Source organism: Tupaia chinensis, unplaced genomic scaffold, assembly GCF_000334495.1.
Source record: "Tupaia chinensis unplaced genomic scaffold, TupChi_1.0 Scaffold144378_1, whole genome shotgun sequence".
NCBI classification, from domain to species: domain Eukaryota; kingdom Metazoa; phylum Chordata; class Mammalia; order Scandentia; family Tupaiidae; genus Tupaia; species Tupaia belangeri.
The window spans coordinates 1,742,596-1,757,250 of record NW_006204238.1 but is presented as its reverse complement, the minus strand read 5'-3'; the positions used below and the strand labels follow the sequence as shown (position 1 = coordinate 1,757,250).

The following is a 14,655-nucleotide window of genomic DNA, read 5'->3' as shown; positions in this document are numbered from 1 at the left end:
CAGCAGGACAGCAACATCCATAATATATGTCACTGCAAATGTCTGTGACACATCAGTATTAGAGATCGAGTCACTCCTTGTCTTTGGCTGTCTTACGAACATTCTGTTAATTATTAGTTCATCCTTGTGAGAAGGTGGATTACTCTCTGGATGTTTATCTTAGAACTTTCTGATATACTCTAAAGTTATAGATCAAAATCATATCTTCACCTAGTCAAGCACGTTTATTTTAGGATTCCTTGGGGAGGCTTATACAGTAGGTTTGTTCTTGTTAGCATATTCATAGAAAGATGCTTGTGCTTCTTTTTAAAAAAACTTATTAATTTGGGGCCAGCGGGTGGCGTGGTGGTTAAGGTGCTGGACATTCCCACATGACTGACCATGGTTCAAGTCCTGGGCCTGGTGGCTTGCTTTCTCACTTTCTCTTTCTCTGTGTCTCTCTCTGGTCAAATTAAAATAAATGAATGAATAAATTAAAAAAAAACCCAAAAAAACCTTACTAATTTAATTTATTATTATTTTTAAAATTTGCTATAGGTCACATGCTCTGATGAGACAGAGAGAGAGAAAGAGAGAGAGAGAGAGAGAGAGAGCGAGCAAGAAAGCAGCTGCCAGGTCTGAGACTTGAACCACAGTCAGCCATGTGGGAGTCCAGCACCTTAATCACCACGTCACCTGCCAGCCCTGATGCTTATGTTTCTGTCTAGAAAATGTTATACTTGCTCTGTAGAGAAAAGCACTGAGAAGAAAATCATTGTAGTCTTATTGCTTGGAGAGAAACTGTCATTAACATAATCTTCCTCTGATGGATGAAAGAATATGAGTACATTTTAAATATTGAAATTAATTTAATGTAAACATACTTTTAAAAATGCTTATTGTGTATTTTATAAGTTTCTGTATGAAAGAATTCATAGCAGTACATACCTCACTGAAAGGTAGAGAAAAGAAATGTTTGTGTGCCTACCAGGTCCCAGCCAGGTCTGTTCAATCCACTTTCATTTCATCTTTGGTTCTTAGGTCATCGTTATGAAGAGGTCTTTGGGTGTTGGCTATGCTGCAGTGGACAATCCAATCTTCTACAAACCTAACACAGCCATGCTTCTGGGTGATGCCAAGAAGACCTGTGATGCACTGCAGGCAAAAGTTAGAGAATCCTACCAGAAGTAAATATTAAAGATCAAGCCATTGTCTGAGACAGCCACTCTTCTTTCTTGGGAACAGGCAAATAACATTTCAGTATACGTGGCTGCTACACATCTACAGCAAAGCTCTTGGAAGACAAGGAAGACTGAAAATAGCAAAGCAAATAAAGGGAGATTTTTCAAGAGCAATGATCCATCAATTTTAAAAAAGGATTGAAAATTTCTCAATGTCTGTGTATATATTTTTTTGTGCTATGAATCAAAAGTATTTTTTAAAAGGAGAAAGAGCAGCCTCAGTTTTAGATGTAATCTTGTAGGCTTTTTTTTTTTTTTTTATTCCTCCTCAATAACCAAAAATGTTTTTAAAAATTTAATGTTTAGGAATTCAGGACTAACATTACCCATTAAAAATCAGGCACAATGTAAACATTGCAGACACCTGTACTTGTGTTTTGTCAACAAAGTGATTAGTTTGAAACTTGTATCAACTTCTGAGCTATCCCCTCCCTTGCAATTTAACAGTAATCTAAATTGATCATGTCAAATTGGTTTTAATTTTTCAAACTGTTCTTGAGAAATTAGATTTCAGGGATCTATTTTCTCATTGCTGTTTTAATATATCAAAGGACTAGGTAATCTTTCTGAGATGCTGGAAAGAAATAATTTGCTTTATATGTTTCATTAGAACACCAGCAAAGCATATAATTTGAAATTAGCATTGTATTTTTTGAAAATTCCATTTCCAATCAGAGTTCTTCTTAGTTTCAATCATTTACAATATGTAGTACTGTATTAAGAGCACTTGAGTGGAATTCAACTATTTGACTAATAAAATGACTTTATCATGTTTGCAAGTGATATAGCAGTTGTCTCTGCTGATAAAACTCTGAAGTTGAACAGTCTGCCTGTTATTAAATTTAGGAGAGAGATCTGCTACTTTGAAATAGATGAAATTAATCTGTCTTAACTGTTTAAAAGAATGGAGTTGATTTCAAAATCAGTGTGTGTTTTTTAAATCTTACATACTTGATGACATTGGAGAGAAACAGTGGCTCTGTTTTTAGCTACCTCTTTGTTTATTCAAATATCAGTAAAGATCACATCTTTTTGTAGTAGAAGTCTAGATTTTCTTTGTGACTTTACTACTGTGCCAAAAGCTCTAAATATAGGTGAATATGTGATGATTACTTAGAATGTACTTTCTACATAATTAATTTGGTACTGAATATATAAAAATTACTAACTTATAAAAAAACTATCTCTGATATAGAAAAAATAACTGGTATAACTTTTTAATTTAAAGGCTTTTTTTTAAGGACCCTGAACCTGCCATAATGTTGATGCCCAGGAAGAACTGGATTGCCATTTATGGACAACTTTTTTTTTTTTTTTTTGGCTATAGGGCACATGAGCTCGCCAGAAAGACAGAGAGACAGAGAGACAGAAAGCGAGAAATCACCCCCCAGGGGGATGGCCACACCACAATCCTTCTCCTCCATTCTCTTCCTGGGATCTTGGGCATGCACGCATACATGCCCGGCTTGAGTTTAAGCGACTGGGTCCAGGACTCAAACCGTGGTCGACTACATGGGAGTCCAGTGACATTGCCATTATGCCAACTGCTAGTCCTGTGTCATGACTTTTCCAACAACTCAATATATATCTGGAAAGTAGCAGCTTGAATTTTTTTTTAATTTTTAAAATTTTTAAAAAATTTTTGCCAGAGAGTATGTGTGGGTGCCTGAGAAAGAGAGAGAAAGTGAGAAAACATTCTCCCCCTCCCCCCCCACTACCCCCCAATGGAATGGTTATGCTTCAATCCCTTCATCTCCATTTCTCCTTCCTTTCAGGATTTTGGGCATGTGCACATACTTACCTGGTATGTCTTTTAAGCTGCTGGTTCCAGGATTCAAACCCTGCAGTTGCCCATGTGTGATCCAGCCACCTTAACCATCATATGACCAGCTGGCCCTGGATTTTTTTTAAAAGAAAATTGTTGCAATGAATTTTAATTAAAAAATACTTGGATTTATTAATTTATTATTGTTATTTATAGTAATATTTTTCTCTATATATATTTTAATTTTTAAGATTTTTCCTATAAGATGTGTGCACTTGCCAGAGAGATAGAGACAGAAAGACAGAAAGTAAGAAATCACCCCAGGGGATGGCCATGCTGCAATCGCTTCTCCTCCGTTCTCTTGGGATTTTGAGCTCACACACACTCAGCATGAGTTTTAAGCTGCTGGGTCTGGGACTCAACCTGTGATTGACTATGTGGGAGTCCAGTGATGTAACCATTATGCCATATGCTGGTTGCTCTCTTTATATATTTTAAAGCTTATTTATTTATTCTTCTTCTGCGAGAGAAACAGTACCCCAGCAAAGTCCCAGCACTACAGTCCATCCTTGTTTTAAGCAAACCCCGCTCATGGGCAAGCTCATGCCTGGTGCATTCAGGGAGGTCTTCAGACTTGAGCCAGGAACTTTCCCTATGGGTTTGCTTTGCAGTATCACATTTAACCACTGCACCACTGTCTGGTCCCCTCCCCTCACCGTATTTTTATTTAGTATGTTCTTATCTGTTACATACCAATTCTTCATCATCCAATTACGTCAATTGAATTGAAATTTTATGTCTCTGTTGGTTTTATTTCACCTTATTGGTTAAGATATTGAAAGATTAATGGATATGTAATTTCTAAATCCAAAAAGTTGATAGTCTTGGTGATAATCCATTATTGCAGTCTTAGCAACAGAAATGATTTTCATACATCCTATTTCATTATTCCTTTTTTTGGTGATAAATCAAAAAACTGGTGAATATGAATTATTCCATTTTTAAATTTTTCAGATCTTTATATGTTTTTGATACTCCAGTATATGCATAATTTTTTTATCTGTTTATAAGAACCCTATAATCTGTTACCAAAAAAAATAGTCTTTTAGGCTTTTTTAACCATCTTTTATTTTCTCTTGTTTGCCTTAAATTGGGAATTTGTTCACGTGTTACCTGTCTAATTAAAACATGTATAGAAGCAAATTATAAACTTTATGCATATATATGTATGTATATATATATATATACACACATGTATATATATATATATACATACATATATATATATGTATACACACTTATATGTATCTCTCTGTTTGGAAAGTCTTATTATTTTATATACTCTTTTCTAGGAATTAAAATAGAGAGGACTAATCTCTTTATGTAGGAAGTTTTCAGCCGCAAATCAGGGAATATTAGTATGTTAGTTAAGTGGTATTTAGTAACGAATCTAGAAACTGCATCTTGGCCTTTCTTATTCCACCCAGGTCATGACTCTATCTTTTAGATTTTACTGTATTCTCTCATCCAACACAAATATGGTAAATATTATGTATCAGTTAACTTTGGGGTTTTGGTTCATTTATCTGATCTCAAAGCTTTATTCTATATAATTAATAACTCATAACCCATATGTTCACCTAACTTAGAAGCAAATTTTCTAGTCCCCTAAGGCATAAGTTTTGTGAATAAAGCACTTAAGTGTTGGAAAGTTGGATAGCTCTTTTGTATAGCTAGGGATTCAAATATCTAATAAGTTGTCTCTAGTTTTTGAGAGCCTTTGCCAACAAATATTATTGGGTCAGAATGGTAAGAAAAACAAAACAAAAAAACAGAACTCTTCACTCCAGCAGCAGCAACTTGCACAATCCAGCTGGTCTTTATATTCTCAAAGGAAAGAAGAATTAGATTAGTTAACAAGGAGAGAAAAACGCTTTTCCAACTAAAACTTTAAAGTGTTTTAGTAAAGCAGCAGAAACGGTCATGTTAGAATTCCAGAGCACTCGGGGCCAGCAGGTGGCATAGTGATTAAGGCACTGGACTCTCACGTGACCCCACTGCAGTTCGAGCCCTGGGCCTGTGGCTTGAAAAGATGTTGGGTGTATGCATGTGCATGCCCATAATCCCAGGAGAAGAATGGAGGAGAAAGGATTTTGGCCTGGCCATCCTTTGGGGTGTGTGGGGGGTGATTTCTCACCTTTCCTCTCACTGTCTCTGTTTCTCTCCAGCAAGCACATCCATCCTATGGCAGACACCTTAACAAAACAAAACAAAACTAAACTGAAAAAGAACTCCAAAGCTCTCAAGAATTCCTGTTATTAAACTTTTATGTTTTAGAAGTTACATACTGGTCTAAAGAGCTAAATTTTATTCACTATTTAAGTGATTATAGACATTTAACATGATGCATACTGTCATTCTAAATGGAGTATCTTTTGGATGATGGTAGCATAGTGATGTAAAAGATGAGACATTAGGGACCAGCAGATGGCGTAATGGTTATGTCACTGGACTCCCATATAGTCGACCGTAGTTCAAGTCCTAGACCTAGGGGCTTAAAACTCACACCGAGTGTGTGCGTATGTGTGTCCAAAATCTCTAGAGGAGAATGAATGGAGGAGAAGCGATTACAGCATGATAATTCCCTTGGGTGATTTCTTGCTTTCTGTCTCTCTGGCGAGTGCACATGCCCTATAACAAAAGTCTCTCTCTCTCTAAAAAAGAGACGAGACATTAATTAGGGTGATTAGTATTTGAGACTCTTACCCATAGTGATTAAGATGGTGGTAGAAAAAAATAGATAATAGTAGATAATTCATTGGAGCATAGTGGGAAATCATATAGGATAGGCAGAGAAAGATCAGTTTATGGTTATGGAGAATGTTAGAAGTTGTGAGTATTAAGGAGATACAACGTGATCTCTGTCATGTTGATTGTCAGTGCATGTGACTGCCTTGTTTACGGAAAATCTTTGTGGTTTATGCCTTGCCACAGTTTACTACCTTGAACTCTGCTTTCTAGTTCTTGCCAAACGTTTGTTTGTGAAGAGTGGTACTCGTGGACAAATTACCTTAGAGAAGTAGAGTCAAGTTTTTCTCTAGATATTTCATGTTTTTCCACCTAGACCTTCTGAGAATCTGATACTGTTTGGGTCTTTGTGAGGAGTGAAGATGTTGGAATGGAGAGGACAGTGACCTCCTTTCCTAAGGTGACTAGGAATCCAGGAGGGGAGAAGCACATGGTAGCAATGGAATGGTGGGGAGTAGGGGTGATCGCCATGGACTGTGAGAAGACTTGAAAAGGGGCCGTGTATTTGGGGAATGCAGGTGACCAGTAGGATGGTGGTGGCTAGTTCCTTTCCCCCACAGTGGAGAGCAGTGGAAAGGGAAGTAAGAACTCAGAGCAGAGGTTGAGAATGCTCAAATATCCCCAGTGTAAAGATGAAAGAAAGACTAATAAACTCCTCATCCTCTTCCTGTCACATTAGAGAAATGAAGAACACACAGTAGAAATGTGATAGGAGGCAGGGACTAGTGAAAACCCTTAGAAACAGACCATTTAGAAATTGAATTCAGGTCATTTTTTCTATCCTAATTTTTTTTGGCTTACCACAGGACAAACAGAACTTGGAAACATCTACAGTGAGGTCTAGAGCTGATAGATTTAGCCAGTGAACTTTGTATCTGAACTGGTCCTTTTCTGGAACTGATTTTCCAAAAAGCCAGTGAGGTGTTATTGGCCAGCCTTCTCCTTTTATTTATTTATTTATTTTGTTTCTTCCAGTTAGGATGTGCACTTTTTACAAGAGTACTACGCTTACCATTAATATAGCAGGTCCTGTCCCAGGTCAGTTCTTTTTAGGTCTTACAATTCTAGTGCCCTGTGACACATGGAAACAGCAGTGGGTTAGAACTAAAAGACATGTTTAAGACTCTCCAAAGAAATGGGCGGATGTGGGTACTAAATAACCCCCTTGTGCTATTCAGATGGTATTTTCTTTCTCTAGAGGAATGAAACAGAATGTCATGGCTTTATCTTTAGAATGTTTTGTCACTAGTTTCCAAGTTTAATGGATTACTGTATTTCAGAAATCACTCCATGTAGAAAGGACCTTTTAAAGTTGTCAGGGCCTTACTGATTCATGGAAAATTATGTGCTTGCAAATTACAGCTAGCTATGTGGTTGTGTTCATTGGGATATATATGGGCATGGAAGATTAGACATACTTCAGGCCTACACTCTGGGGTCTGAGTGGGGGTAACTGCATCATGAGTATTGGGTATGATTATAGTCAGTTGGAAACATGGTCTTAGCAACATTAGAGTTATCATTGTAAGTGAGACCAATAGAACATTCAGAGACTATAAAAGAAAAACTTATGGGAGTATCATGCATGTGGGGATTTCCATGTATCTTTACTGGCTTTGGTCCTTGCTATAATGCCTCTTTCCCAGGATGCTGTCTGCACAAGTAGCTCCAAAGGGTGGATTTTAGTGATGAAGTCAGGATGAATATTTGGATAATGGCATCACTGTGAAAAGTGTTGCCATTGTCTTTTTAAAAATAATTCTTTTATTTAAATTATTTATTGATTTTCAATTTGCCTAGCATAATAAGATTCACTCACCCACTCTGTTGAGTTTTTAAAAGTTTCTGTATTTTTTTCCCCATAAGTAAGAGAGAGGGAAAGGGAAAAAGAGAAAGAGAAAGCCCCCAATAGCATTCTGATACCATGATCCATCTCCAACCTTTAACCAGCCTTGATCATAGGCAAATGGGTATCTGGTGGTCTCTAAAGTTGAACTAGAAATTCTCCCATGTGGGAAAATTGTTTTGCAGAGTATCACATTTTATCATTATGTAGCTGTTTGGCCCTTCCTGTTAACTTCTTTTTCTATTTTTTTAAAAGACTTATTTTATTTAACATTAATTTGACCAGAGAGGGCAAGGGGAGAGAGAGGGAAAGCAAGTCATCAGGACTTGAACTGTGGTCGACCCTGTGGGAGTACAGATCCTTTAACCACCATGCCTCCTGCAGGCCCCTCTACTTTATAAAAATATATTCATTCACTAAAAGAGAGAGAGAGTCAGAGAGAGATATGGATGAGCTCCCAACAGGGTCTTCATGCTGCAGTCCACTCTAGCCTTAGCCAGTCTAGAGAATGAACAGGTGCATCCCCACTGCCACTGTGCACAAGAAGACCTTGGAACCAGGACATCACGTGGGTCCAGCATTGGAGATTCGTGTTACTGCTGTGCTGAATTATAATCATTCTATTGGCTTCTGCTAAAATTAAAGGAGAAAGGACCAGCTTTTTGGCATGGTGTTTAAGGCACTGGGTCCCACCTGGCCAACTGTATGTTTGGACTCTCAGACTCAGTGTCTTGAGTGGTATTCCAGGCACATGTGCATGTGTGCCCAAAATCCCAAGAGGAGAATAGAGAAGGGATTACATCATGGCCATCCCCCTGAGAGGTGAATTTTACTCTCCCTCTCTGTCTCTCTCTGTCTCTCCTTCTCTCTCTGTTTCTTTCTGGTGAGTGCATGCACCCTGTAGCAAATTAAAATAAATAAATAAGTAAAAGAAAGGATGGCAGTCATGGAAGAATTGTGTCATACTAAACTAGTTGAACATACTTTTCTTTCTTTTTTTTTTTTTTTAGAGGTTTTTACTATAGGGTACATGCGCTCACCAGAAAGACAGAGACAGAGAGACAGAAAGTGGGAAATCAGCCCCCAGGGGGGATGGCCATGCCGCAGTCCCTTCTCCTCCATTCTGCTCTCGGGATCTTGGGCAGGCACGCACACGCGCCCGGCGTGAGTTTAAGCCATTGGGTCCAGGACTAGAACTGTGGTTGACTAAGTGGGAGTCCAGCAACATAGCCATTACGCCAACTGCTGGTCCTGAACGTACTTTATAAAAGCCAAGTTATACTTTCAGCAAGAAGATGCTCTCCATTTACAAAACGACAGGAGAAATTGTTAACTACTTTGTAGAGAAAGTAAGTGCCTGCTGTTTGCCCATAGCATTCCGGAAGGGGCTGGCTGTATCATATGCGCATGTGCCTGGAATACAACTCAGGATGTGCTGTCCACCTATTCTCTTTTAAGTAGCAACTGCCAGGTTTTTTTTTTTCCTCATACATAAAAACTTAAATCTTGAGAATGTTTCCTCCTTAGAAGCGAGGAAGCTTTGTGGCAGCTCCTTCACCTTTCTCTGTTTGCTTTCCATCCAAAAAGCACCTGCTGCATCTCTGCTTGCTTTGACCTCCTACACCTTCCTGCCTCAAAGCCACCAGACAAACATGTTTGTGCTGTGGATTTTCATCTTTCATAGGGCACAAACTTGGATGAGCCAAAATATGACTTTATTTTTTTATAACTAAACTTAATTCCTCAAGTCTGTTCTCCCCAGTGATGGAAATTTGACCTTAATTCAGTGTTTCCTTCTCCTCCTAGGGACGTATCTTTTTTTTTTTTTCTGAGACATTTTGCTATAGGATGTGTGTACTCGCCAAAGAGACAGAGACAGAAAGTGAGCGATCATCCCCCAAGGACAATGGCTATGTCACAGTCCCTTTTCTTCCATTCTCATCTCAAGATTTTGGGCACTCACACACATGTGCCCAGCATGAGTTTTAAGCCTCTGGGTCCAGGATGCAAACTGCAGTCAACTATGTGGGGGTCCATCAATGTAACCATTATGTCATTTGCTGGTCCCCCTTTATCTAGAGGCAAAGAGCAATGGGGAGCAGGGTGAAATACCCAATGTCACACTTTGGGTGGAGTGACTTGGATATTTGGTCTTCATCTGTGTAGCCTGGCATCCCAAGGCATGTATTTGTCTTATCTAGTCTTGGTTATTGATATCTGTGCACTAATTCTTTGGGCTAAATGAAATAAAAGAAGTTGCAAGATGTTTAAAGCAATGTGGAATGGGAAGGAAGAAGTATGAGGTTTCTCCCACCACTGTAATTTATATTGGGTAAAATTTTAAAAGCTCTTTATATGAGAGTGAAACATCAGTGCTATTTCCACGAAGAAAGTAGTTGGCATTCTATGTAAATAATATAAGATGGAATTGAGCCAAATGCTTTAGGCAAAGAAAATTTTAAGGAGGAGCCATTTATTTCATCTCCTAAGATTAACTGCATTACTTAAAAAACCTGTACTTTTAGAAACTTAGTGAGACATTGAGTTGTTGGGGGAAAATTTTTATCCTCCCTGTCCTGTGAGGAATAAGAAATGCTCTATCATCTTAACTTCTGTTTGTTTATCAGTAATGTTTTGGCATTACATCTATAGCCAAAAGTTGAAAAAGAACCATTAATTCATAGTTGGAGCTCATCTGAAACAAAAACAAAAAGGTCAAAGCACAGCTCTTTTGATAATTATCCTCATTTTAAAAACACAAGTTAGCATTTCTAGACCATCCTTTTTTTTTTGTACTGAAGTATTACTCATGAAATGTTTTTTAAAAACAGTGATTTCTATGTACGTTATTAATTGTAATTTTCACTGGAGAAATTGGAGCACAAACCATCACAGCATCCCTATAATTACCCTGTGGCAGATGGAAAAGCAAGAATCATATCTTCTGGCAAATAACTACATTTTTTTCTTAAATTACAAGTGCTTGGTCATTTCAGTAAATGCCATGGCTTCTATTTTATGCATAAACTTTTTGCTTCTCTGAAATAATATGTTTTTCCCCACAGAAATGAAGTTGAGCAAAATGAAACAAAGAAGATAAACATGTTTAAAACTGCCATGATTTAATATTTTCACACTACCATCTGATCATGGAACTCGGGGAACATAGGCAACAGTATCATAGGTGTTCTTGGCATTCTTGAGCCTGTGGGATAAGAGACTTGTCAAGGTGGAACCCAGGTTGAGAAGAGTGAGTGACCACTGCTGAGCATGGGGAACCTTTCATCTTGCATGAGGAGGGGAAAAATGTCCCTGAAAAGAGAAGAGACCAAGGAGAATTCAGCAGATGGGGCGAAACCCAGTCTGTGACAGTTCTTTTCGATTTGTTCAAAGTGGAGATAAGGAATGTCAAGGGTTGGCCTGGAGGGGCACCTGGAACACAGGTCCTCTTGCTTCTGCTGGATTTCTTTTCCTTCCAGTGTCTTTACATCCTGGAAAGTCTCATACACAGCTCTATGATGAACGGCACCAGTTCTGCAGGCCACCTGTTCTATTAGGTGTGAGGATGGCAAGAGACAGACAAAGGTTCTGATTAGTCTTTGTTTCTCCCTCTTCGTGTTTAGCTGCTAGTCTTGCTCACCAGTCATCACTTCGGGCCCACCACCAGAAATGGAGCCAAGGGCCTTTCAAAGACTTCTTCACTAGCATCCACAAGAGTGTAAAGTCCAATTCCTGGTAAATGTCTTGCTCCCTAACAATCATGGTGATTGTGTTTCTCTGGTTGAACCTGAGCTGATACAGTTGGTTCCCTTACAATACATGATGAAGGCTGATGTAGCTAATCGGGTGACAAAGAATTAAGAGGGTATAAATCATTAAAATTACAGGTGATCCTGCAAATGTGCTTCAATCCTTTTTTGACTCTGAGCTTGGCCATATAACTGCTTTGGCTCATGGAGCATTAGCAAATTACACGCAAACACAGATTTGATAAATCCTTGTGCACTGGGGCGTGGCTTTTTGGGAGCTAGCTTCTATGGTGTCAAAAAGCTTGGACCCATTCATAAATGGCAACTTGAAAAGTCCTAGAGGATTGGAGGTTGTCTTGGATATACCAACTGAAGGCAGTTGTGTAGACCATCACTTGGAGCAGAACCACTAGCTGAACCTTGCTACAATTCCCAAAAAAGAGGATTCTGAGAATAATTGTCATTTGCGGGTAGCTTATTGCACAGCAATGGAAGACTGAAACAAGCCATGATAGAGTCTCAACAACGGACTTCATTCTTTCTTTTTAGAAACAAAAACAAAAGCAAAAACAAACTCCCAAACTGTTCACTCAGTTCTGACAATCTCTCTTGACTATTCTCTTTCTAGTTCTTTCTTTAGTTTTCTTCTCCTTGTCTCCACTTCCCTACTTCCCCCTTTTCCAGGGAAGTTTGGATGGTTGATCCTGTGGAGGTGGTACAAGTTGGAAAGCAAGCCCTACTTACCCCAGAATATGTTCCTTAATAGCCTGTAACTTGGAACTTCATACAAATAATGAATTATTTCCCCAGGCTAAGAATTTCCATCTCAAGAATGAACATGTAACTATGCCTGGCCACATTATACTAATCTACGCTATTACACATTTGCTATTGAGACAGGGTGAGTTAGTTTATTTTCCTAGGAAACAGCTAACTGCATACCGGGCCCTTGCTTGCCAGAAAACCTTGCCTACACATTGACCTCTTCCTGCCAGTCTATTCTTCTACGTCGTTTTCTTTCTCTTTATTGCCAGAGGGTGTGTGTGCTTACCAGAGAGAGTAAGAGAGAGAAAGAGAGGGAGAAAGTACCACTCAATAGAGTGTGGTCATGCTGCAATCCCTCTCCTCCCTTTTCTCCATCCTATCAGGATTCTGGGCACTCATGTACACACTCATGCTTCCTGTAGTTTTCAAGCTGCCGGGGCTGGGACTCAAACACTGCTGTAGGCAATATGAGACCTTTTATAGCTCTTTTAGCCACTAAACCATGAAGCTGGTCCTTCTTTTGTCTTTCTCATTTTTCTTGCTTCCCTTGTTCTCTCTTTTCCTTCTTTTTTTTTTTCCCTCTTATTTCCTTGTTCCTTCTTTCTCTCTTTCCTTTTTATGACAGAAAGAAGGAAAGAAAGATTTTTTTTTTGACCATGTCTTGCCAGACTGTGATCTTTCCACCACAGCCACTCTGCTAGGATTACAGATACATACCACCATTCTTGGAGTGTTTTAGGTTGGTCTGAGATCTAACCCTGGGCCTTTCACATGCTTCCAGTGTTGTACAGTGATGTCCTATGGCTTTCACTATTTCTGCATTCAGCTAACTCCTCTTCCTTCAGCTCTTGACTCCAATAATAATTTCTTAGGGGAATGATCCCTGACCCCTATGGTTAAGTCAGTTCTCCCACTATAGGCTCTTAGAGTGCTAAATAGCCCCTCTTCAGAGTCCATATCACAATGCAACTCAATGTTCTATAAACCCCAAGAGGACAGAGATCTTACATATTTTGTCAATTGTAGTATCCCCAGTACTATGCAAATATTGAAATGCACTCAGTATTTGTTTCATGGATGAATGAATGAATGAATGAATGAACTGAGATTCTGAACAATTACATATTCTTTCTTAGGTTCTTACTTTAGAAATTCCTGTGCCTGTTGTGTCTTCGTGTCCCATTACTGCTGGGGATGAGAAAGCAGGCACTTGGCATTCTAAAAGCTCTATGGGTGTTTTAAGAGAAAAAAATTAAAGTGTTAGGAGTGGTATGCTGAAATAGAGACTTATTAGACCAATGTGGACTCCTTTACAATGCCTCTTTCATTTAAATTCTAGCCCATGAACAAAGTCATTCCCAGAAACAGGAAGAGTCATAAGAGCTTACATGCATTGTACTAACTTGCAATGCAAAACATCACTAGGATGCCATAAATATCATTTCTGTTTTTCCATGCAATGACAGTTAGAACCTTCCCTTTCTTTTATAATTAAATAATTTCAGATTTGGAAAGGAAGAGTTATACTGCTTTAATATACTTTGCAGTTTCAGATTTATCTTCATTAAAGTCTGTAGGAATTAATTAAACACAAAAATTATTTAGAGCGGATTTACTAATACCCTGTATGTGCAAGACAGGGGGAGTGATGGAGCTTTAGATTTTATTTTAACACTGCTATTCTGTCTTTGAATGGGTTGAGCAGGAATAGCAATCATGGTTTAACCAATATTAATATTATGAATAGCATTTTTATAATTTTCTGAAGGATTTTAGCCAAAAACCTCCACTTTTATTTCCCTAGGGATAACTGTTGTTTTTTCTCTAATTGTAAATTTTAGAAAGTAGTTGACCCGGAGAGGCATTTCTCAAAGCGTGATGTCAATGGTAGGTAAGAGAAGACTGGATTCTGTGGTCAAACAAGTTAGAGAAAGGGTGGATTAAGCAAAATTAATCAGGGTTCTTTCTTTTTAAATCACAGGACTAATAGTAATATGCACTGCAACTCTCTGAGAAGCAAGGATATTAATATATGGCATTTCCCATTGTCATCTGATCACTGGGCTTTTAATTTAATTTTTTCTTCCTTTGGTTTAGTGGGTCTTTTAGAATTTACACGTGTTCTGCTAAACATTTTGGGAGCTGTAACATAAAAGAAAGCCTCTTCTTATATGTATAGTGAGGTATGTGCATGATCAAATCCCTGATGACAATGTATTTCTCTCTTAGTCTTTCCTAAAGTCAGAGCCCTGTAGTCTACCTGTTCTAGGAACAATTACTATGTTCCTGTTTTTGTAAGCTAACTGTAATAATGGCTAACCTTTGTTGAATACTCACTAAGTACTAGGCACAGTTCTAAAGGCTTTCAGTTTAATAATTTACTAATGAAAACAGAATAGTCCTTTGAGTAGGTATCCTGATTTATAGATGTGGAAGTCCAATTAGTTAAGTCAGTGGTGGAGTCCGGATTTGAAGCTGGGCAATCAGACTCTATTCTGAATG

General features: G+C 38.4%; 1 protein-coding gene across 4 annotated transcripts in view; it reads left to right on the top strand.

Annotated features, from left to right (window-relative positions):
* Positions 1-2,003, top strand: part of NNT (nicotinamide nucleotide transhydrogenase) — a 106,463-nt gene extending 104,460 nt beyond the window's left edge. For all 4 annotated transcript variants that reach the window (XM_006166939.3, XM_006166940.3, XM_006166941.2 and 1 more), the window contains exon 22: positions 1,021-2,003. In XM_006166939.3, the coding sequence (XP_006167001.1) occupies positions 1,021-1,170 (150 nt within the window). In that variant the 3' untranslated portion in view covers positions 1,171-2,003. The remainder of the gene's footprint in view (positions 1-1,020) is intronic.
* Positions 2,004-14,655: the final 12,652 nt, after the last annotated feature.